General features: G+C 40.4%; 1 protein-coding gene and 1 pseudogene across 3 annotated transcripts in view; both read left to right on the forward strand.

Moving 5' to 3' along the window:
* On the forward strand, nucleotides 707-3,979 carry Gm2360 (predicted gene 2360; annotated as a pseudogene).
* Nucleotides 17,299-25,475, forward strand: part of Ugt3a2 (UDP glycosyltransferases 3 family, polypeptide A2) — a 35,405-nt gene continuing 27,228 nt past the window's right edge. The window contains exons 1-2 of one of the 3 annotated variants that reach the window (XM_011245349.1): nucleotides 17,300-17,536; nucleotides 20,394-20,492. Coding sequence is in view for 2 of the 3 variants with exons in the window: in NM_144845.3 (NP_659094.1) it covers nucleotides 17,443-17,536; nucleotides 20,394-20,492 (193 nt within the window). In the remaining variant the exon portion in view is untranslated. Of the gene's footprint in view, nucleotides 17,537-20,393; nucleotides 20,493-25,475 lie in introns of all 3 variants that reach the window. The other 2 variants (NM_144845.3, XM_006520049.1) reach the window with 2 other exon arrangements.

Genomic DNA, 25,475 nt, shown 5'->3' on the forward strand with positions numbered 1-25,475 from the left:
CAGCAAAACATCCTCTCATGTGTCTGCTTCAGCAAAACATGTTCTTACAAAACTGAGTCAAGAAAAACATCATGTCACACAACTGAGTTGATAGAGAAACCAGAAATTTCCACTTTCAACTCCCTTGTACATGAGTGTGTTATTCTTTGTTTTTTTACTATTAAACTTCCCGAAAAGCTTTCTTTTTATCTTTCCTTTTATTGAAAGTAAAATTTTTTCTCACATAGTATATTCTGATTACAGTTTCCCCTCCTTCTGCTCCTCCCAATACCTCCCTACTAGATATAGTACCTTTCTGTATCTCATTAAAACACGAAACAGGTTTCTAAGGGATAATAATAAAATGTAACAAAATAAAATAAAATAAGATAAAACCAAAACTATCACATCAGAATTGGATAAGATAAACAACCAAAAGGAAAAGAGCCTAAGAAAATGCACAAGATTCAAAAGCTTTCACACTCAGAAATCCCATAAAAGTATGAAACTAACATATATATGTGCATGTATATGTATATATGCATGTATATGTGTATATATGTATGTATATATGTATATATATGTGTGTGTATGTATGTATGTATGTATGTATGTATATATACATACGACCCGATGCAGACCCTGTCCATGCTGGCTCAGTCTCTCTGAGTTCATATGAGTTTTGCTTATGTTTAGATGGCTTTGATTTCTTGGTGGTCTGCACACCCTCACCCTAGCATTCGTCTGTTTGTCACCCATGGGGGGATGAACAGTGTAATGGAGGCTGTCCATCATGGAGTACCAATGGTAGGGATTCCATTTTTTGGAGACCAACCTGAAAACATGGTCCGAGTAGAAGCAAAGAACCTTGGTGTTTCTATTCAGCTACAGACACTCAAGGCAGAGTCATTTTTGCTCACCATGAAAGAAGTCATAGAAGACCAGAGGTATGCAGCTCTCTGGGTTGTGGTCCTGTAGGCTAAATGCAGGCCTGACACAGGGATCTGTGTAGTCTGTTTTCCAGTGAAACCAGAATTTTGTGGTATGTGTTATAGTATGTGTGGGGGCCTTGAAGGTCCTTCTTTTCTTTTGCTATTAATCCCAATTTTAAGTGTGGTGCTGAAAGATGCTTCTGCCTATGGTGGTATGATGGTTTCTTCTCTACAAGGTGTCATTATGACTTTTTCATATTTTGGGTAACAATAGTAGAATTCCTGTTAAAACAGGAGAGTTCATTTACATATAATTGTGGCTAATCTCCCTGAGAATTTTCTGACATTTTGACATCTATCTCTCCATCACCTGAATTGTTATTGTGTGTCCTACAGTAGCACACAGAGAGCACATAAAATGAAATAGCAGTGTGTATCAGTTCTATTCTGTTCCCAGGGCACAGGATAGGTCTGCTATAAAGGAAAATTTCACAAATCTAGCACAAGGAGGGCAGACAGGATCTTGGAGATCCACAGAGCTCTTGCCCGTTCAGCACCGTGACTCAACAACCCAACAAGAATAATATTCACGTTTCAGTGTTCTTATGGCTTAAATCAGATATACATCTGTTTCATCTGTTCACAGCATTTAATTTACTCGTTTTCTCTCTGCCATAAGACGTAAAATGTGTTTTTTTCCCTATAAAGAGTGACCACTTCTCTTAACTCCCTGTCAGCCCTGCTCTCAGTTTCTAGCCCAGCCCCATCAAAGGCTTGTTCTAATCAACTGTTCTTCCTTCAGTTCCCCTCTGCTTAAACAGTCTCTTCTCCCACTTTTCCTAGTACTAGCCGCTCCAAACTATAACAACTGTTCAACTGTTCTAGGCTATCTACTCAGCTCTGCTTCTTCCATCTCAACTGTCTCTTAACATAACATCTTCTACATCAACTGCCTTCTGCTCCAATTCACTTTCTCAGCCTCTTCTGGCTTTTTTTTTTTAAATATCCTATCCTGTTCTAGAAATGCTAGAAGCAACCAACACTAATGATCATAGGTTCAAACCTCCCTAACAGTTAAGAATTTGTTTTTACCATTAATTTATTAGGTCATTTATTTTACATCCTGACTGTAGTCCTTTTCTTCCAGTCCACAGCTGACATAGCCCCTTCCCCCTCCCCAATTCCTTCTCCTCTGAAAAGGCAGGCTGGTCCCCTTATAAACCCACCCTGGCACATCAAGTCACTGCAGGACAGGCACATCTTCCCTGCTGAAGCCAGCTAAGGCAGACCAATTAGAGGAAGAGAGTCCACAAGCAGGCAACAGTCATGGACAGCCCCTCTCCAGTTGTTGGGGAATCAGTATGAAGACCAAACCACACATCTGCTATGTATGTGTGTGGTGTGAGGCTAGCTCTAGCCCCTGCATACTCTTTGGTTGGTGACTCAATCTCTGAGAGCCCCCAAGATTCCAGGTTTGTTGACACTGTTTGTCTTCCTGTCAAGTCCCTATCCCCTCAAGGTCTCTCAAACCTTTCCCCAACTCTTCTACATGACCCATCAAGCTTGGTCTAATGTATGGCTATTGGTCTCTGCATCTGTTTCCATCAGTTGTTTTGGTTCACTCTCATAGCCCTCTCTTCCTAGATGTCCATACATCTGATCTCCCCTACCTAGTTTCCCTCCCCATCCCTTCTCTCATCCAGTTCCCTCCTTCCAATGACTATTATATTTCTCCATTTAAATATTCTCCCTTCACATATTATTTATGATCATTCTGTGTAGGTTTTTATTTTGTATTGAATTTTTAAAAATGATTTTTGTACCTATGTTTGAATTTTTTTGTTTATATGTAGTGTATTTTAATGAAATCCACCTTACTCTCTCTTCCAATTCTTCCTAGGACTCCCTCAAACACCACCCTCTCAAATTCCTTTTTCTTTTTAAAATCTTTGCTTCCTAATTTATTATTAATTATTTATTTATTTACTCTTTAACCCATTGTGTTGAACTCTCCACATATATACATGGGTTTGGTGGGGGCCATCTTCTGTGCCAAGCAAACTTTCTGATTGACTAATAATGGTGAGGGTTTGCCAACAGATTTTGTTTAGAACTGAGCTATGCATATGCACTAGATGTATGTGTGTGTGGGGGGGAGGGAGAGATATGGGCTTATATGTATGTGTGTTTATGATGTAAGATTTAAGTTTTGTTACAACAAATTGGTAACAGTCTCTCACTGTCTATTTTCACAGGTACAAGACTGCAGCAATGGCCTCCAAGGTTATCAGGCAATCCCACCCACTGACCCCTGCCCAGAGGCTTGTGGGCTGGATAGATCACATCTTGCAGACAGGGGGTGCAGCACATCTCAAGCCATATGCTTTCCAGCAGCCATGGCATGAGCAGTACATGCTGGATGTCTTCCTCTTTCTGTTAGGACTCACACTGGGTACCTTGTGGCTTAGTGTAAAGGTTCTTGTTGCTGTAACCAGGTATCTGAGTATATCAAGGAAGGTCAAGCAGGCATAATACTGAAATTCTGGGCTTGGTTCTGGTGTGGTGATGGGAGGTCTGTGGCTCATCAGAGGCCTTCCATAATTCAGTACATAGCAACTCTAGCATTCTCTGCCTCCATCTTCTACAGATGCACCTGAATTGGTACCTCACACTTTTGGCTCCTTTGCTCCTTGTTTTCCTCTTGTGACCTTCATTCCTACTTAGATAGAAACAACTTGCATCATGTTCTCCTCCTCTCACTCATTTATCCTAAACACACTGCTTCAATAGGCTGTGTGCCCTGTGGCTCCTCATGTTCTTCCTCTCTTTATCCCTTTTATCATTTGGGATTAACACCATATTTGTGCATTTTTTCTCTTGTTCTTCTTCTCTTTTACAATAAACACTCTTTACAGCTCAGAACACCTGCTCTGCCTTACTCCTCTATTTCCCTCAGGCCTGGGCAGCAATCATTCTATATTATACATGAATTTATCTAAGAATGTGTGAAGTAGAAAAATATAATAATTATTGTTTGGTAAAAATCAGAATAAAAATGATATGCAACTGAAATATTATAAGAAAATACTTTCTTTTTTATTTTATTTTCCTTTGTTCTTCATTTTTATATTTTTAGATATTTTCTTTATTTACATTTCAAATGCTATCTCAAAAGTCAATAAAATTCTCACAAACAAAATCCAAGGACACATCAAAACAATCATCCATCATGATCAAGTCAGTTTCATCCCAGGGATGCAGGGATGGTTCAATGTATGGAAATCTATCAACTTAATCCACAATATAAACAAACTCAAAGAAATAGACCATATGATCATCTCATTAGATATGAAGAAAGCATTTGCCAAAATCCAAAATTCGTTCATGATAAAAGTCTTGGAAATACCAGGAATTCAAGGCCCATACCTAAACATAGTAAAATCAATATAGAGCAAACCAGTAGCCAACATTAAAATAAATGGAGAGAAACTTGAAACAATCCCACTAAAATCAGGAACTAGGCAAGGTTGCCCACTCTCTCTCTCTCTACTTATTCCATATAGTGCTTGAAACCCTATCCGGAGCAACAAAGTACACCAAAGGGATAGAAATAGGAAAGTAAGAAGTCAAAATATCACTATTTGCTGATGATAATATTCTTAAGTGACCCCAAAAATTCCACCAGAGAACTCCTTATTCTGAAAAGCAACTTCAGCAAAGTGGCTGGATATAAAATTAATTCAAACAAATCAGTGGCCTTACTCTACACAATGGATAAACAGGCTGAGAAAGAAAATAGGGAAACAACACCCTTCACGATAGTAACAAATAATATAAAATATCTTGGTGTGACTCTAATTAAGCAGTGAAAGATCTGTATAAGAACTTCAAGTCTCTGAAGAAAGAATCAAAGAAGATCTCAGAAGATGGAAAGATCTTCCGTGCTCATGGATTGGCAGGATTCATATAATAAAAATGGCCATCTTGCCCAAAGCTATCTACCTATACAATACAATCCCCATCAAAATTTCAACTCAATTATTCATAGAGTTAAAAAGAGCAATTTCCAAATTCATCTATAATAACAAAAGACCCAGGATAGCTAAAACTATTCTCAACAATAAAAGAACTTCTCAGGGAATCACCATCCCTAACTTCAGGCTGTACTACAGAGCAATTGTGATTAAAAAATGGCATGGTATTGGTACAGTGACAGGCAGGTAGATCAATGGAATAGAATTGAAGACCCAGAAATGAATCCACAGACCTATAGTTACATCATCTTTCACAAAGAAGCTAAAACCATCCAGTGGAAAAAAAGACAGCATTTTCCACCAATGGTGCTGGCTTAACTGGCGGTTATTATGTAGAAGGCGGCAAATCAACCATTCTTATCTCCTTATACAAAGCTCAAGTCTAAGTGGATCAAGTACCTTCACATAAAATCAGATACACAGAAACTTAAAGAAGCGAGAGTGGGGAAGAGCCTCAAACATATGTGCACAGGGGAAAATTTTCTGAACAGCACACCAATGCCTTGTGATGTATAATCAGGAATTGACAAAGGCAACCTCATAAAATTGCAAAGCTTCTTTCTGTAAGGCAAGGGACACTGTCAGGAAGAAAAGTAGGCCACTAATAGATTGGGAAAAGATCTTGACCAATCCTACATTGGATAAAAGGCTAATATCCAATATATACAAAGAATTCAAGAAGTTAGACTCCAGAAAAACAAACTACCCTATTAAAAAATGGGGTACAGAGCTAAACAAAGAATTCTCAACTGAGGAATACCGAAAGGCTGAGAAGTTCCTAAAAAATATTTAACATCCTTAGTCATCATGGAAATGCAAATCAAACAACCCTGAGATTGAACCTCACACCAGTCAGAATGGCTTAGATCAAACCCTCATATGATAGCAGATGCTTATCAGGATGTGGAGAAAGAGGAACAGTACTGCATTGTGGGTGGGATTAAAAGCTGCTACAACCACTCTGGAAATCTATACGGCAGTTCCTCAAAAAATTGGACATAGTACTACTTCAGGACCCAGAAATACCACTCCTGGGCATATACCCAGAAGATGCTCCAATGTGTAATAAGGACACATGCTCCACTATGTTCATCGCAGCCTTATTTATAAGAGCCAGAAGCTGGAAAGAAACCAGATGTCCCTCAACAGAAGAATGTATACAGAAAATGTGGTATATTTACACAATGGAGTACTACTAACTTTTAAAAATGATGAATTTATGAAATTCTTAGACAAATGGATAGATCTGGAGGATATCCTTCTGAGTGAGGTAACCCAGCTGTCTTAGTCAGGGTTTCTCTTCCTGCACAAACATCATGACCAAGAAGCAGTTGGGGAGGAAAGGGTTTATTCAGCTTACACTTCCACACTGCTGTTCATCACCAAGGAAGTCAGGACTGGAACTCAAACAGGTCAGGAAGCAGGAGCTGATGCAGAGGCCATGGAGAGACATTCTTTACTGGCTTGCTCAGCCTGCTCTCTTATAGAACCCAAGACTACCAGCCCAGAGATGGTCCCACCCACAAGGGGCCTTTCCCCCTTGATCATTAATTGAGAAAATGCCTTACAGTAGGATCTCATGGAGGCATTTCCTCAACTGAAGCTCCTTTCTCTGTGATAACTCCAGCTGTGTCAAGTTGACACAAAACTAGCCAGTACAATTGACCACAAACACATCACTAGTAAGCCTCAACCCTTACCCTCTTATTCATCTCCAAGATCTAAATAACTTTAAAAGTCCCATAGTCTTTACATATTCTTAAAATTTCAATCTCTTTAAAATATCCATATCTTTAAAATCCAAAGTCTTTTTACAATTAAAAGTCTCTTAACTGTAGGCTCCACTAAAATAGTTTCTTCCTTCAAGAGGGAAAAATATCAGGGCACAGTCACAATCAAAATCAAAAATCAATCTCCAACCATCCAAAGTCTGGGATCCAACTCATGATCTTCTGGGCTCCTCCAAGGGCTTGGGTCACTTCTCCAGCCATGCCCTGTGTGGCACACACATCATCCTCTAGGCTCCAGATACCTGTACTCCACTGATGCTGGTCTTGGTGGTCATCTCATGGTACTGGCATCTTCAAAATACCTCATGGCCCCTTCAGACCTGGGCCATCAATTGCAACTGAGGCTGCACCTTCACCAATTGCCTTCCATGGCCTCTCACAGTGCTGAGTCTCAGCTGCTCTGTGTGACCCCTTCATGCCTTCAAAACCAGTATCACTTGGGTGACCCTTACACATTACCAATCCTGCTGCAGCAGGAGTACAACCGTGGCTATCTCTGGAACACAGCCTCTTTGTGCTTTCAGAAAACACTTCCCAGAAGATGTCACTTCAATGATGCTGGTCTCTTCTTAATCACTGCTAATTTTTTAGCTCCAGCTAACCAGCATCAATAGATCCACCCAGTAATGCAAAGGCTTTGCTTTAGTAGTTCTGGTATCTTGTTAATCACAGCTGATTTTTCAGCCCCAGCTAACCAAAATCACAGAATAATCAAACTCCCAAATAGCAATGGCCCTGAAAAGTCTTTAATTTTCCCTCTGAAATTTCACAAGCCAGGCCTCCATCTTCTGCACTGTTCTCAACATTATCTTCCAAACTTCTACACAACATCTGACAGAGCTCTTAACACCGAATGGATCTTCTAGCCCAAAGTTCCAAAGTCCTTCCACACTCCTCCCCAAACATGATCAGGTTGTCACAGGCATATCCAACTCTTCTGGTACCAATTTGTCTTAGTCAGGGTTTCTCTTCTCACACAAACATCATGACCAAGAAACAGTTGGGGAGGAAAGGGTTTATTCAGCTTACATTTCCACATTGCTGTTAATCACCAAGGAAGTCAGGTCTGGAACTCAAGCAAAGCAGGAAGCAGGAGCAGAGGCCATGGAGGGATGTTCTTTACTGGCTTGATTCCCCTGGCTTGCTCAGCCTGCTCTCTTATAGAACCCAAGACTACCAGCCCAGAGATGGTCCCACCCACAAGGGGCCTTTCCCCCTTGATCACTAACTGAGAAAATGCCTTACAGCTGGATCTCATGGAGGCATTTCCTTAACTGAAGCTCCTTTCTCTGTGATAACTCCAGCTGTGTCAAGTTGACACAAAACTAGCCAGTACACCAATCATAAAAGAACACATATGATATGCACTCACTGAATGGTGGATATTAGCTCAGATGCTAGGAATACTCAAGACACATTCACAAATCACGAGAAACTCAAGAAGAAGGAAGACCAAAGTGTGGATACTTGTATCCTTCTTAGAAGCAGGGAACAAAACACCCATGGAAAGAGTTACAGAGACAAAGTGTGCAGTAGAGACTGAAGAAATGACCATCTAGAGATTTACTCAACTGGCCATCTATCCCATAAACAATCACCAAATGCAGACACTGTTGTGGCTGCCAACAAGTGCTTGCTGACAGGAGCCTGATATAGCTGTCTCCCGAGAAGCTCTGCCAGTGCCTCACAAACACAGAGGTAGATGTTCACAGTCATCCATTTGCCTGAGCATAGGGTCCCAAATGAAGGAGCTACAGAAAGGACCCAAGGAGCTGAAGGGTTTTGCAACCCCATAAGAGGAACAACAATATAAGCCAGCCAGTAACCCCCCCCCCAGCTCCCAGGGACTAAACCACCAACCAAAGAGCACACATGGTGGGACTCATGGCTCCAGCTGCATATGCAGCAGAGGATGGCCTAGTCAGACATCAGTGGGAGGAGAGACTCTTTGTCCTATGAAGGCTCTATGCTCCAGATTAGGGGAATGCCAGTGCCAGGAAGCAGCTGTGGGTGGATTGGTGAGCAGGGATGGTGGAGGGGATAGGTGGAGGGTGTTTTTCCAAGGGGAAACCAAGAAAAAGGATAACATTTGAAATTTAAATAAAGAAAATATCCAATAAAAACAAAACAAAACAATACAAACAAAAACAAACACACAAACAAGCAACAAGAGCAACAACAAAACAGGCTCCTATAATCCCAGGACTATAAAGGTCTAAATAGGTGTATCTTGGGGCATTACACACCTGCCTGTCTGACTTAACTGCCAAGTGACAGGTCTAGTCAATGATCCTTTTACAAAAAGCAGGGTATGTAGTATAAAGAAGGGCTCTTAATGCCTATCTCTGGCTTCAACCTACATGTTCTGAAATATATGAATGAAGTGTCTTGCTCATATATACACATGAAAACACATATAACACACACCTAGACCTCTCTCTCTCTGTTTCTCTCTCTCTCTCTCTCTCTCAATCTCTCTCTCTCTCTCTCTCTCTCTCTCTCTCTCTTTCTCTCTCTCTCACACACACACAAACACACACACAAACACACAAACACACACAAATTAATATGGAATGGAGACTTACAAAGAGGAAGGAAGGTATATATAAAGGAGATAGAAATGATGAAGGAATAAATATGGAAAAGCAAGTGTGAACAGAATGCATTATACATGTGGATGAAATTGTATATAAAAACTTTCAGGCACTGTACTACTAACTACCAACCTAAAGAAAATAGTTTGTTTGTTTGCTTGTTTGCTTGTTTTTTTTTTTTTTACAGAGATATGTGGGAACATGTCTCTCTCTCTGTGTGTGTGTGTGTGTGTGTGTGTGAGTGTTTAAAACAATACAGTAAAAGATTATCTAATTCATGGTCTCATTTATGTAAAATCCAGAAGATACAAACTAGCATAGTAACATTATTTACTGACCACCAATGGCTGTTAGGAAGTAAGACAACTAACAGAAAACATTACGAAGAGCTAGGGAGGGGAAATGTTCAATGGTGATTAATCTACACTGGGTGTATAAGATGGGTGTGGGGGTGTATGGACAAATATAGATATCCATATATGTATAATTATTTATTTTAATTATGATACATATTAAAGAACTTAAATGGGATTTATCTATAGTGAGAATGCAATGCCTTTTGAAAGCACCATAGGCTATCAAATAAAACATAAATACTAATCACTGGTATGAATTACTTCTTTTCAGGATTCTGGTCAATGAGAAGCCAAAGAAAGCCCCTCCCCAAAACATTACAATCTGGTTCCATTGCTCTTGGTTCCTCCCTAGAACTTGAATGTAAGACTCTTGTTGAAGATGACAAATACCTTATTCAAAGGACAGGGAACAATCAAGCTGGTAACCAAACAGCAGCTTTATTCCTGCTAGCTGACTTTCTTAATGCTAGAAGTTTCTATCCATGCTATTGGAGGAGAAGCATCATCAAGAGTCTTACCTAACTGACAGCTCTGGGAACTGTAACAATTGGCCTGAAAGAAAATATGTCCAGTGGTAAAACAGTGGCAGAAATATTGTCAGAGCAACCAACTATTTTCTGATTAAATTAAAAACCTGCTCTATAATGTGAACTCTATGCTTTGTATCATTGTCAGAGACAAAATTCCGGGGCATTCTCTGTCATTACCCCTAAGGTCAACCCTGATGCTTTTGTTCTACTAATAAACACAGTTAAAAATTGATCCCAGCCAGATGTCTGGACACTTTTCCCCTCAGAGGAGAGTTGGCCTCCAGGGAGGGCTGTGACAGAGGGACCAGGTGAAAACATCATCTTGTATCCAGGGTCCCTCAGAGACCAGTCTGCTCAGGAGAGAGCTCAGGCAGTAGAAGCAACATAGCTTCTGGGTCCGGGTCCCTTTCAGGCCTATATCTTCAGTCAGGAGGCAGAGCTGAGCTCCAGACCTCTGCACACCTTCCCTGCAAGATGAGAGAGAGCTTGCCTTCAGAGAGTACTCTGGCCACTGAGACTCAGGAGAGAGTTGACTCCCAGGACTGCTAACAGAGGCTAACAGAATCACAGAAGGAACAAGCTCCAGCCAGAGACAGTTATAACAACTAACACCAGAGATTACAGGATGGCGAAAGGCAAACATAAGAGTCTTACTAGCAGAAACCAAGAACACTCAGCATCATCAGAACCTAGCACTCCTACCACAGCGAGTCCTAAATACCTCAACACACCTGAAAAGCAAGATTCTGATTTAAAATCATATCTCATGAAGCTGGTAGAGGATTTTAAGAAGGACATTAATTATTCCCTTAAAGAAATAGAGAAGAATTCAGCTAAAGATGTTGAAGTGCCCATAGAAGAAACACAAAAATCCCTTAAAGAATTACAGGAAAACACAACCAAACAGGTAATGGAATTGAACAATACCACAAATGGAGAAAGCAAAGTATTGCATGACAAAGCCAAATTCACACAATATCTTTCCACGAATCCAGCCCTTCAAAGGATAATAAAGGGAAAACACCAACACAAGAACGGGAATTACGGCCTAAAAAAGGAAGAAAGTAATCTTACAACAAACCTAAAAGAAAACAGCCGCAAGAACAGAATACCAACTCTAACAACAAAAATAATAAGAACCAACAATTACTTTTCCTTACTATCTCTTAATATCAATGGATTCAATTCCCTTATAAAAAGACATAGACAGATTGGCTACACAAACAGGACCCAACATTTTTCTGCTTACAGGAAACCCACCTCAGGGAAAAAGACAGACACTATCTCAGAGTGAAAGGCTGGAAAACAACTTTCCAAACAAATGGCCCGAAGAAACAAGCTTGAGTAGCCATTCTAATATCGAATAAAATTGACTTCCAATTCAAAGTTATCAAAAAAGACAAGGAGGGGCACTTCATACTCATCAAAGGTGAAATCTTCCAAGATGAACTCTCAATTCTGAATATCTATGCTCCAAATGCAAGGGCAGCCACGTTCATTAAAGAAACTTTAGTAAATGTGGAGAGCCGTGCCGCAAGCAATCGCGTGCGTGCGCATGCTGTGAGCAATCGCCATTCACTGCCCATCGCGGCGTAGTAATGGGGTGATGGCCGAGCAACGAATCAGGAGCTGTCACGCCACATCAGGTGCTGAAACGTCATGCTGCAGGTTATATAAGCAGTGACATTTTCTGGGTTCAGGGTCTTCCCTCCTGATAAGTAAGCAATAAAAGCTTTGCCGCAGAAGATTCCAGTTGTCCTGAGTATGTTCTTGCCAGCGGGGACAAAAGCTCGGGCAATAAGTGGTGCCGAAACCCAGGAGCTACCATCACACCGGCGCAAGGGAGATCCCTCGTTCGCGAGGCGGAACCAGAACTGCGGGACAAATTACAGCTTTACGAGGTATGTCTGGCCTTGAACTTTCTCCAGTGTTAGAAGCCTTTTTGTTTCTTTTCACATGTCAACAAGTGGTTAAGGCAGGGCAGAGAATTCTGGATGAAATTCAAGACAGTCTATCAGAGGTAAAGCGGGGAGAGAGAGTAGGAGCAAAGAGGAAACATGGTGTACCAATTAAGCATACAAGCCTTTCCACGGGTCTTGAACCCGAGGAAAAGTTAATGTCAGGGAAGAATACCTGGGGAGAGATTGGAAGGAAAGAGAAGGAAAAAGCAAAGAAAAAAGATCAATCAGCGGAGGTTTCTAGGAGAAGGAACTTATACCTGCTACTAGATGAGTTTAAGGAGCTAGCTCTTAGTAGCTCAGAATCAGATGAAGGACTTAGCTCCTCTGAAGAAACGGACTTGGAGGAGGAAGCAGTTCATTATAAGGGAGAAAGGTACCAGCAAGATAAAAAGCGAGCTACTCAGTCCAGAAAAAGGCAAAAAGCGGCTGGCGAAAGCCAGCTTGCTGCTCGGCCTCCGGACTGTTGGCTTCAGGGTCCTAGTGCACCTCAGCCCTATGTGCAAAGGTACCATTCAGAGCCTTATGTGCAGAGGTATCATTCAGATTCATTCATTCCAAAAGAGGAACAGAGAAAAGTGCAGCAAGCGTTCCCAGTTTTTGAAGGAGCTGAGGGAGGGCGTATTCACGCTCCGGTAGAGTATATACAGATTAAGGAACTTGCAGAAGCAGTTCGCAATTATGGAGTCAGCGCTAATTTCACTATAGCACAAGTCGAAAGGCTTGCAAATCACGCTATGACTCCTGGTGATTGGCAGACTGTAGTAAAAGCTGAGGCCCCCAGTATGGGAATGTATCTTGAGTGGAAAGCCTTGTGGCAGGACTCCTGCCAGACGCAGGCAAGGGCCAATTCCACCATGGAAGGGGACCAAAGAACGTGGACGTTTGAATTACTTACAGGTCAGGGACAGCATGCTGCTAACCAAACAGATTATCATTGGGGAGTGTACGTTCAGATCTCAGCTGCCACTGTTAAGGCATGGAAGGCACTCTCTAAGAAGGGAGAGGCAAGTGGGCATTTGACCAAGATTACTCAAAGTGCACAGGAGTCCTTCTCAGATTTTGTGGCCAAAATGACGGAGGCAGCAGGGAGGATATTTGGTGATCCAGAGGCAGCTATGCCTTTAATTGAACAGCTGGTTTATGAACAAGCTACGCAGGAATGCAGATCAGCAATCACACCTAGAAAGAGTAAGGGGTTACAGGACTGGTTAAAGGTTTGCGGTGAGCTTGGAGGGCTGCTTACTAATGCTGGATTGGCAGCTGCCATTCTGCAGGGGCGGAGGTGCTCAGACTCAGCGGAGCTCAAACTCTGCTTTAATTGTGGCAAACCAGGACATTTAAAAAAGGACTGCAGAGCCCCTATAAAAAGGACAGCACCAGGATTGTGAACTAAATGTGGAAAAGGATATCATTGGGCTAAGGACTGTCATTCAATTAGAGATATACGAGGCAGGCTCTTGCAGCCTACAAGGTCTTATTGTCCACCCTGGAGTTGTAGATCAGGATTATAAAGGGGAACTTCAGGTTCTCTGTTCTTGTCCTCAAGGTGTCTTTTCTATATCACAAGGGGACAGAATAGCTCAACTAATAATTTTGCCAAGCCTACATGGCTGTTTTCCTTCCTCTGGTATTCCTTGAGCTTCCAGAAGGATTGGTTCTACTGGAAATGATTCTGCTTACTTAATAATGCCTTTAGATTCCAGGCCATCCTTGGAGTTAGTTATAGAAGGGAAACAATTTAAGGGAATTTTAGATACAGGAGCAGACAAAAGTATTATTTCTTCTCACTGGTGGCCAAAAACCTGGCCCGTAACTCAGTCATCACACTCTTTACAAGGGCTAGGCTATCAGTCCTGCTCCACTATTAGCTCCCGTTCTTTGAGCTGGCAAATGGATGTCACGCATATTTCCTCCTTTGGGAAAAATCAATATTTACATGTTTGCTAATCTGTCTAGGCAGATTTCTTTGTATCTTGCAAGAAATTGGTCTGAAAGATTCGATGAGACCCTTGAGGCCCTGAGAGCGGCTGTTCTCAGGATCAACTCGACATGAGTGGACCTGTCATTGACAGAGGGTCTCTCCTCCTGGATTTCATCTGCTTTTTCTTATTTTAAGGAATGGGTGGGGGTAGTTTTATTTGGTGTTGCCACCTGCTGTGGATTTGTGTTTATGCTCTGGTTAGTTTGCAAGCTCAGAACCCAACAAACAAATGACAAGGTTGTTATTGCTCAAGCACTTGCAGCCATTGAACAAGGGGCCTCCCCTGAAATTTGGCTGTCCATGCTTAAGACCTAAATGGCATCTGAGTTCTCTGCTATTGTGTCCCACGGATTTGTGGATACATTGCACTGGGATGTAAGAGACTCAACGCTCATTGATCAGCACTTACACCTTGCTGAGGTTTACTAATTAGTTTTTTGGCTGGCCTCTTTTATAGAGTTCTCCCTAGGTCATTTAGCAGTTACTGTCACACAGTACTGCGGTATCCAGAGACGGGCAACTTTCCTCATGCACAGACCAACCTAAGACATGGGACCTGGTGGCGATAGGGTTACCCTATGACAGGAAAGGCTGTGGCATTGGAGGAATGACCCAAGACAGGAGCCACAGCAGATGGACATGACTGCAGAGGCCTAGACCAGCCTCAAATTTTAATAAAATAAAAAGGGATCAACCAAGTGGAAACAATAAGAGCTATTCAAAGAATAAAGCAAACCAGGATCTGGTTCTTTGAGAAAATCAACAAGATAGATAAACCCTTAGCCAGACTAACTAGAGGGCACAGGGACAGTATCCTAATTAACAAAATCAGAAATGAAAAGGGAGGCATAACAACAGATCCTGAAGAAATCCAAAACACCATCTGATCCTTCTACAAAAGGCTATACTCAACAAAACTGGAAAACCTGGATGAAATGGACAAATTTCTAGACAGATACCAGGTATCAAAGTTAAATCAGGATCAAGTTAATGATCTAAACAGTCCCATATCCCCTAAAGAAATAGAAGCAGTCATTAATAGTCTCCCAGCCAAAAAAATCCCAGGACCAGACGGATTTAGTGCAGAGATCTACAGACCTTTAAAGAAGACCTAATTCCAATTCTCCTCAAACTATTGCACAAAATAGAAACAGAAGGTATTCCACCCAATTCATTTTATGAAGCTACAATTAGTCTGATACCTAAACCATGTAAGGACACAACAAAGAAAGAGAACTTCAGACCAATTTTCCTTATGGATATTTATGTAAAAATACCTAATAAATACCTCACTAACTGAATCCAAGAACACATCAAAACGATCATTCATCAAGTTTAAGTAGGCTTCATTCCAGGGATGCAGGGATGGTTTAATATATGGAAATTCATCAACATAATCCACTATAAGACCAAACTCAAAGACAAAAACCACATGATCATCTTGTTAGATGCTGAGAAAGCATTTGGCATAATCTATCACCCATTCATGATAAAAGACTTGGGAAGATCAGGAATTCAAGGCCCATACCTAAACATAATAAGAGCAATAGAGAGCAAACCAGTAGCCAACATTGAAATAAATGGAGAGAAAGTTGAAGCAATCCCACTAAAATTAGGGAATAGACAAGGCTGCCTATTTTCTTTCTACGTATTCTATATAGTACTCGAAGTCTGGGCCAGAGCATTTAGACAACAAATGGAGATCAAGGGGATACAAATTTGAAAGGAAGAAGTCAAAATATCACTTTTTGCAGATGATATGATAGTATATATAAGTGACCATAAAATTTCCACCAAGGAACTCCTTAACCTGATAAACAGGTTCAGTGAAGTAGGTTGATATAAAATTAACTCAAACAAATCAGTGGTATTTCTTTTCACAAAGAATAAACAGGTTGAGAAAGAAATTGGGGAAACATTACCCTTCACAAAAATCACAAATAATATAAAATACCTAGGTGTGACTCTAACTAAGGAAGTGGAAGATCTGTATGATAAGAACTTCAAGTCGCTGAAGAAAGAAATCGAAGAAGTTTTCAGAAGATGGAAAGATCTCCCATGCTCATGGATTGGAAAGATGAACATAGTCAAAATGGCTATCTTGCTGAAAGCAATCTACAGATTCAATGCAATCCCCATCAAAATTCCAACTCAATTCTTCACCAAGTTAGAAAGAGCAATTTGCAAATTCATCTGGAATAACAAAAAACCTACGAGAGCAAGAACTCTTCTCAACAATAAAAGAACCTCAGGGGAATCAGATTCTCTTTGTGCTTTGGAGCTGGAAACTTTGCACTGAGAAACTTGGCTAAAGCACTTTGGTTTTACACTGGAGTGTGAAGATGACTGCTCGGAGCAGTGTGCTCCTTCCTTCATTGTTGATTTACAAGTAAACAGATCTGGACTCTGTCCTGAGCTTGCCCTTGGAAGGATTGTGGAATAGTTCTGTTCTGTTTCATGCTGTTCATTCAGAAGTGGAGGTTTAGCTTTTTTTTTTCCTTTTCCTTTTTCTGTCTTTCAGTTACACAGGCAACTAGCACATTTTCATGCATCTGTGACTAGTGAGAGATGTCAAGCAATAATCTTGATTGCTTTTCTCGAAGATATGTTTATGATCGACGTCACTGGAGATTTTAAAACCGGTACCCAGGGTAATTGTTCCAGAAGTGACGATAGAAAATAGATAGAGGAGTGTCAGAGGGAGAAGCATCTTGTGAGCTTATGACTAGGCTTAAAAAATATTTACGATATATTCCACTTTAAGATATTCTCATTGACAGGATTTCCCAAGGTCCCTACATTCCCACTTTAGAGATATATTGTGGCAGCAAAGAAATATTGTGGCTATAAGACAAATTATAGCTGGGTGTGGTGGCGCACGCCTTTAATCCCAGCACTCGAAAGGCAGAGGCAGGCGGATTTCTGAGTTCGAGGCAGCCTGGTCTACAAAGTGAGTTCCAGGAGAGCCAGGGTTATATCGAGAAACCCTGTCTTGAAAAACAAAAACAAAACAAAACAAAACGAAAAGACAAGTTATGTATTAATTCTCCATTTGTTTTTCTTTTAACTCTAGTTAAGGAGGATGATGCAACATCAGCTGGAAAGAGATTAGCAGAGAAAAGGCCAAGGGTAAAAGGGCATTTGGAAAAAGAACAGAAAATATCTTCTGCCTTTAGTCCATCTGAGGCAACAGACAGTGCTTTGTGACAGAGGCTTACAGGGTCCCTTAGTGGGGCACAGCTCTTTAGGTGTGCAACCTGTGTCAGGGCTCCACATATTCTACAGATGGCAGCACATCGGCGTTGGCTTCTCATGAGCTTCCTTTTCCTTGAGGTTATTCTCTTGGAGGCTGCAAAAATCCTGACTATATCTACACTGAGTAAGTTCTTGTTGGGAATGTAGAGCCTTGTGAGACTGTAATGCCTGGGTTAACATGTTTCACAAAAATGACACATAGTTGACCATGCATGAGGTTTTTCTACCTAGGTGTGGACCACACCTGGGGCAGGGGCTATGGAGTGTGTGTAAAGTTGTGCTTAGAGAGGACTCTACCCAAGGGAGAGAACAGCAGTAGATGGTGATATAATGTGATGTGGAAACAGAAGGAGGAATGCAGGGGGGGGTGGGGTTGTAAGAAAGGCTTCTCTACTGGGGTTTTAGTTGTGAGTGGGTGGGAGGCAGATCAGGAAAAGTGATCTGCCTATTCATCCAACAAAGGGAGCAGTGAACATTTCTTGATTTTTCTGGGTAGGCTAACATTCATAAACCTTTTGGTTTTTAAAAGATGTTCTCCTTCTTATAAGCACCCAGGCCTCAAAGTTCGCATGTCACCAGGACATCATCTTATTCCAGGACCTAATCCATTACCCTTAACACCACAAACATCCTGGCTCCATGGTTTGGTCTGGAGCTCATGATAACAGCAGCTTCATATACATGGATCACTGATAAAAGACTGGGTTAGCTAGGAGAAATACACATTAGTGACAACTGATAACAGGTCACATGAAGGCTGTATATAGGCTTTGTGAAAACATTCTTTTTCAAATGGTCAACTTGTTTGTATTTATAGTTGAATAGAATATGACTGAAGAATTAGGGCAAGAAAGAACACAGACAGAATAGTGTGGCAGACGTGATGAAAGGGTTATCGCATTGTGCCAGGTAAGAATTTAAGCAAAATTAACCTTCAAAGATCTGCAAAGGACGACAAACTCTTAATTTCTAACCTGTGATCATAACTCACTTATAATAGATATTACCCACAAGCCAAATTATCTGTTATTTTATGGCAAAGCTATAGACATTCTGGATTTAACAATGAACGGGTAAGTTAGCCTCCACTGGTCCCTCTTCACTATTTCTAACTACCTCAGCTAGATGATGATTTTATGGAAAGCAGAAGTTTTCTTTTAAGCTCTGCAAAAATAATCATTATACAGGACTGGTGTCAAAGATTTACCTGAGTCGTAAAACCCTAGCATTCTAGAACATTCTCAGTGGTAGGGGCAAAATATTCAGGGACTTATCTTATGTTTCCAAGGGGTGAAAATTAGGAATATTTTCTGCCAAGGTAAAACTGAAAGAATGGGTGGGCATCTTCTCAAGGGTTCTATGGGCCCTTGTGTGCTTTTCCTGCTTTCTTAACAATATTGTAGATGGATAGGTGTTATAATTCTGTATTTTATGGCTCACGTGTTACTTACTTACTTTTTGTTTGTCTAGGATAATAGAATGCAAAAGTTAAAAGTGTGCCTGTATAAAGGGATGTTTGTTCTCAGCTGCTCTCAAATGGCAGGGCGCCACCCTCAGTGCACTTTCAGGGATGGAGCCTGAGGATCTCAGCAGTGGCAAAACACTGACTGGAGCCGTGGGCTTGAGCCTTCTACTCTGCTCATGTTAGAGGGACACAAGGGTCAAGAGCATGGGCTGCCTCTTGCAGGAGTAAAACTCACCTTTCTAATGTTGCATAAAAAATTCTTATGGAGTAGTTTTAGAGTGGGGTCTTGTATATTAGTGTTAACAATTCTGATGCTACATTCTATTTGCTTTTTAAAATACTATTTTTTGGGGGTATTCTAAGTTTCTTGGCTAATACCCACTTATCAGCAAGTGCATATCATGTGAGTTCTTTTGTGATTGGGTTACCTCACTCAGGATACAATCTGCAAAACACATGAAACTCAAGAAGGAAGACCAATGTGTGGATAATTTGCCCCTTTGTAGAATTAGGAACAAAATACACATGGACGGAGTTACAGAGACAAAGTTTGGAGCTGAGAGGAAAGGATGGACCACCCAGAGACTGCCCTACAGGTGGATCCATCCCATAATCAGAAACCAAATGCAGACACTATTGCATATGCCAGCAAGATTTTGCTGAAAAGACCCTTATATAGCTGTCTCTCGTGAGGCTATGCCAGTGCCTGGCAAACACAGAAGTGGATGCTCACAGTCATTTATTGGATGGGACACAGAGCCCCCAATGGAGGAGCTAGAGAAAGTACCCAAGGAGCTGAAGGGGTCTGCAACCCTATAGGTGGAACTACAATATGAACTAACCAGTGCCCCCAGAGCTCATGTCTCTAGCTGCATATGTAGCAGAAGATGGCCTAGTTGGCCATCACTGGGAAGAGAGGAGCCTTGGTCTTGCAAACTTTATATGCCCCAGTACAGGGGAACACCAGGGCCAAGAAATGGGAGTGGGTGGGTAGGGAAGCAGGGTGGGGGGCTGGTATAGGGGAATTTCACCATAAGATGAAGAATGTCTAAATTTAAAAAAGGATTTTATTTATTTTCATTTTACATATGTGTGTTTTGCCTGCATGTATGTTAGTGTATTATGCACATGGAAAGCCTGCGAAGGTTAGAAGAAAGGGTTGGACCTCCTGGAACTAGAGTTTCATATGGTTGTGAGCCATCACATGACTGACTTCTGAGAACTGAAGCCAAATCCTCTGTGAGAAAAGCAAGCACTCTTAACTGCTGAGCCATTTCTCCAGGCATGACCCTCACATCTTTGTTGAAAGATCACTATTGGTCAAAGCTCTGGGTCCTGTTTTGGGTGTTACCTACAATGTAATAGAGGGCATGAAAGAGCTGGTTTCCATCGAGGCATCCTGAGGCATTCTGTGCTTTGACACTTAGTTTTGGATTTCTTTATGTCAGCTATCTATGGTAATCAGAACCATTTTCCTTAATCTCCACAAAAAATAAACCTTATGTATTGTTTCTAGGTGCAAGCCATTATATAGTGATAAGCCGTGTGTCGCAAGTTCTTCATGAAGGTGGCCACAATGTGACCAAACTTCTTTATGAAAGTGCTAATATCCCAGGTATCTTTAAAATCAATTATTACAGTAAATTACTTAAATAACAAATGATGATTTTTTATAGAACTGTTTGACAAAATTTCTGTATTTGGCCTTGTTGAGAGTTAAGTTGTAGTGTGTGAGTGTGTGTGTGTAAGTTTTATGGATCTCATTAGACTATGTAGTCTTGGCCACATATGATATACTTCTGTAATTTACTTACTTCTGAGTATAGGTTGATTATGATTACAGTATGTGCCCCAAGCCTTAATGTGCTACAATCAGGGTTTTTAACTTAATGGTGTTGAATAATTATTGATCTATAAGAGGTAGGTCTAGTACAATCTGACTGTCCTATGAAGATAAACACTTGGAAATGAGTTACATTGTCTTATGTAATGGTGTCTTATGTACAATGAGTTACATTGTCTTATGTAATGGTGTCTTATGTTACAATGTCTTATGTAATGGTGGGTGGGTAGGGGAGTGGGAGGGTATGGGGGACTTTTGGTATAGCATTGGAAATGTAAATGAGCTAAATACCTAATTAAAAATGGGAAAAAAAAGAAAAAGTATATGATGTATTTTTTAAGGGACATTATTTAAGATAAAATAGTTTTTAAAATTAGATATTTTCTTTTTTCCCATTTTTTATTAGTTATTTAGCTCATTTACATTTCCAATGCTATACCAAAAGTCCCCCATACCCACCCACCCCCACTCCCATACCCACCCACCCCCACTCCCATACTCACCCACCCCCACTCCCCTACCCACCCACTCCCCCTTTTTGGCCCTGGCGTTCCCCTGTACTGGGGCATATAAAGTTTGTATGTCCAATGGGCCTCTCTTTCCAGTGATGGCCGACTAGGCCATCTTTTGACACATATGCAGCTAGAGTCAAGAGCTCCGGGGTACTGGTTAGTTCATAATGTTGTTCCACCTATAGGGTTGCAGATCCCTTTAGCTCCTTGGGTTCTTTCTCTAGCTCCTCCATTGGGAGCCCTGTGATCCATTAGATATTTTCTTTATTTACATTTCAAATTTTATCCCCTTTCCTAATTTCATCTCTGAAAATCCCCTATCTATCTCCTCCCCACTTCTCCTGCTCTCTAACCCACCCACTCCCATTCCTGGTTCTGCCATTCCCCTATATTGGGGCATAGAGGCTTCACAGGACCAAGAGCCACTCCTCTTTCCATGGGTATTTTGTTCCCCATTCTAAAATGGAATGAAGTATCCACATTTTGGCCTTCCTTCTTCTTGAGTTTCATGTGTTTTGCAAATTGCATCTTAGGTCTTCTAAATTTCTGGGCTAATATCCACTTATCAGTGAGTGCATATCATGTGTGTTCTTTTGTGATTGGGTTACCTCACTCAGGATGATATCCTCCAGATACATCCATTTGCCTAAGAGTTTCATAAATTCATTGTTTTTAATTTCTGAGTTGTACTCCATTGTGTATATGTACCATATTTTCTGTATTCATTCTTTTGTTGAGGGACATCTGGGTTCATTCCAGCTTCTGGCTATTATAAATTCCAGCTTCTGGCTATTATAAATAAGGCTGCTATGAACATAGCAGAGCATGTGTCCTTATTACAAGTTGGATCATCTGGGTATATACCCAGGAGGGGTATTGCTGGATTTTACAGTAGCACTATGCCCAATTTTCTGAGGAACTGCCAAACTGATTTCCAGAGTGGTTGTACCAGCTTGCAATCCCACCAGCAATGGAAGAGTGTTCTTCTTTCTCCACATCCTTGCCAGCATCTGCTGTCACATGAATTTTTATCTTACCCCTTCTGACTAGTGTAAGGTGGAATCTCAGGATTGTTTTGATTTGTATTTCCCTAATGATTAAGGATGTTGAAATATTTTTCAGTTGCTCCTCAGTCATTCCATATTCCTCAGTTGAGAATTCTTTGTTTAGCTCTCTACCCCCTTTTTTCATGGGATTATTTGAATCTCTGGTGTCCAGCTCCTGAGTTCGTTGTATATATTGGATATTAGGCCTCCATCAGATTTAGGATTGGAGATGATCCTTTACCAATGTGTTGGTGGCCGTTTTGTCTTATTGACAGTGTCTTCTTCCTTAAAGAAGCTTTGCAATTTTATGAGGTCCCATTTTTTGATTCTTGATCTTACAGCACAAGCCATTGCTGTTCTGTTCAGGAATTTTTCCACTGTGCCCATATCTTCAAGGCTTTTCCCCACTTTCTCCTCTATAAGTTTCCGAGTCTCTGATTTTATGTGGAGTTCCTTGATCCACTTAGATTTGAGCTTTGTACAAGGAGATAAGAATGGATGAATTTGCATTCTTCTACATGATAACTGCCAGTTGTGCCAGCACCATTTGTTGAAAATGCTGCCTTTTTTCCACTGGATGGTTTTAGCTCCCTTGTTAAAGATCAAGTGACCATAGGTTTGTGGGTTCATTTCTCAGTCTTCAATTCTATTCCATTGATCTCCCTGTTGGTCACTATACCTGTACCATGCAGTTTTTTTTTTATCACAATTGCTCTGTAGTACAGCTTTAGGTCAGGCATGCTGATTCCACCCAAGATTCTTTTTTGTTGAGAATAGTTTTTGCTATCCTAGGTTTTTTGTTATTCCAGATGAATTTGCCAATTGCCCTTTCTAACTCAGGGAAGAATTGAGTTGGAATTTTGATGGGAATTGCATTGAATCTGTAGGTTATTTTTGGCAAGATAGCCATTTTAACTATATTAATCCTGTCAATCCATGTGCATGGGAGACCTTTCCATCTTCTGAGATTTTCTTTGACTTCTTTCTTCAAGAGACTTGAAGTTCTTATCATACAGACCTTTCACTTCCTTAGTTAGAGTCACACCAAGGTATTATATATTATTTGTGTCTATTGTGAAGGCTGTTGCTTCCCTAATTTCTTTCTCATCCTGTTTAACCTTGGTGTAAAGAAAGGCCACTGATTTGTTTGAGTTAATTTTATATCCGGCTACTGCACTGAAGCTGTTTATCAGGTTTAGGAGTTCTCTGGTGGAATTTTTAGGGTCACTTATATATACTATCATATCATCTGCAAATAGTGATATTTTGATTTCTTCCTTTCCAATTTCTATCCCTTTCATCTCCTTTTGTTGCCTAATTGCTCTGGCTAGGACTTCAAGCACTATATCGAATATATAGGGAAAAAGTGGGCAGCCTTGTCTAGTTCCTGATTTTAGTGGGATTGCTTCAAGTTTCTCTCCATTGAGTTTGATGTTGGCTAGTGGTTTGATGTATATTGCTTTTCTTATGTTTAGTTATGGGCTTTGATTTCCTGATCTTTCCAAGACTTTTATCATGAAGGGGTGTTGCATTTTGTCAAACGATTTCTCAGCATCTAACAAGATGATCATGTGGGTTTTGTCTTTGAGTTTGTTTGTTTATTTAGTGGATTACATTGTATATTAAGCCATCCCTGCATCCTTGGGATGAAGCTTACTTGGTCAGGATGGATGATTGCTTTGATGTGTTCTTGGATTTGGTTAGCAAGAATTTTATTGAGTACTTTTGCATCAATATTCATAAGGGAAATTGGTCGGAAGTTCTCTTTCTTTGTTGGGTCTTTGTGTCTTTTAAGTATCAGAGTAATTGTGGCTTCATAGAATGAATTGGGTAGAATACCTTCTATTTCTATTTTGTGCAATAGTTTGAGGAGAATTGAAATTAGGTCTTCTTTGAAGTTCTGATAGAACTCTGCACTAAATTCATCTGGTCCTGGACTTTTTTTTTTTTTTTTTTTTTTTTTTTTTTTTTTTTTTTGGTTGGGAGGCTATATATGACTGCTTTTATTTCTTTAGGGGATATGGAACTGTTTAGATTATTAATCTGATCTTGATTTAATTTTGGTACCTGGTATCTGTCTAGAAGTTTATCCATTTCATCCAGGTTTTCCAGTTTTGTTACATATAGCCTTTTGCAGTAGGATCTGATGATGCTTTGGATTTCCTCTGGTTCTGTTGTTATGTCTCCGTTTTCATTTCTGATTTTGTTAATTAGGATACTGTCCCTGTGCCCTCTAGTTAATCTGGCTAAGGGTTTATCTACTTTGTTGATTTTCTCAAAAAAACCAGCTCCTGGTTTGGTTGATTCTTTGAATAGTTCTTATTGTTTCCAGTTAATTGATTTTAGCCCTGAGTTTAATTATTTTCTGCCATCTGCTCCTCTTGGGTGAATTTGCTTCCTTTTGTTCTAGAGTTTTTAGGTGTGCTGTCAAGCTGCTAGTGTATGCTTTCTCTAGTTTGTTTTGTTTTGTTTTGTTTTGTTTTGTTTTGTTTTGTTTTGTTTTGTTTTGTTTTGGAGGTACTCAGAGCTATGAGTTTTCCTCTTAGGACTGCTTTCATTGTGTCCCATACGTTTGGGTATGTTGTGGCTTCATTTTCATTAAACTCTAAAAATTCTTTAATTTCTTTCTTCATTTCTTCCTTGCCCAAGTTATTATTGAGTAGAGTGTTGTTCAGCTTCCACTTCAATGTTGACTTTCTATTATCCATGTTGTTATTGAAGATCAGCCTTAGTTGTGGTGATCTGATAGGATTAATTGGATAATTTCAATATTTTTGTATCTGTTGAGGCTTGTTTTTGACTGATTAGATGGTCAGTTTTGGAGTAGGTACCCTGAGGTGCTAAGAAGGTATATCCCTTTGTTTTAGGATAAAATGTTCTGTAGATATCTGTTAAATCTATTTGTTTCATAACTTCTGTTAGTTTCACTGTGTCTCTGTTTAATTTCTGTTTCCAGGATCTGTTCATTGATGAGAGTGGGGTGCTGAAGTCTCCCACTATTATTGTGTGAGGTGCAATGTGTGCTTTGATCTTTACTAGAGTTTCTTTAATGAACGTGGCTGCCCTTGCATTTGGAGCATAGATATTCAGAACTGAGAGTTCCTCTTGGAATATTTTACCTTTATGAATATGCAGTGCCCCTCCTTGTCCTTTCTGGTAACTTTGGGTTAGAAGTTAATTTTATTCGATATTAAAAT

This window comes from Mus musculus, chromosome 15 (assembly GCF_000001635.26).
Source record: "Mus musculus strain C57BL/6J chromosome 15, GRCm38.p6 C57BL/6J".
In the NCBI taxonomy this organism is placed as follows: Eukaryota; Metazoa; Chordata; class Mammalia; order Rodentia; family Muridae; genus Mus; species Mus musculus.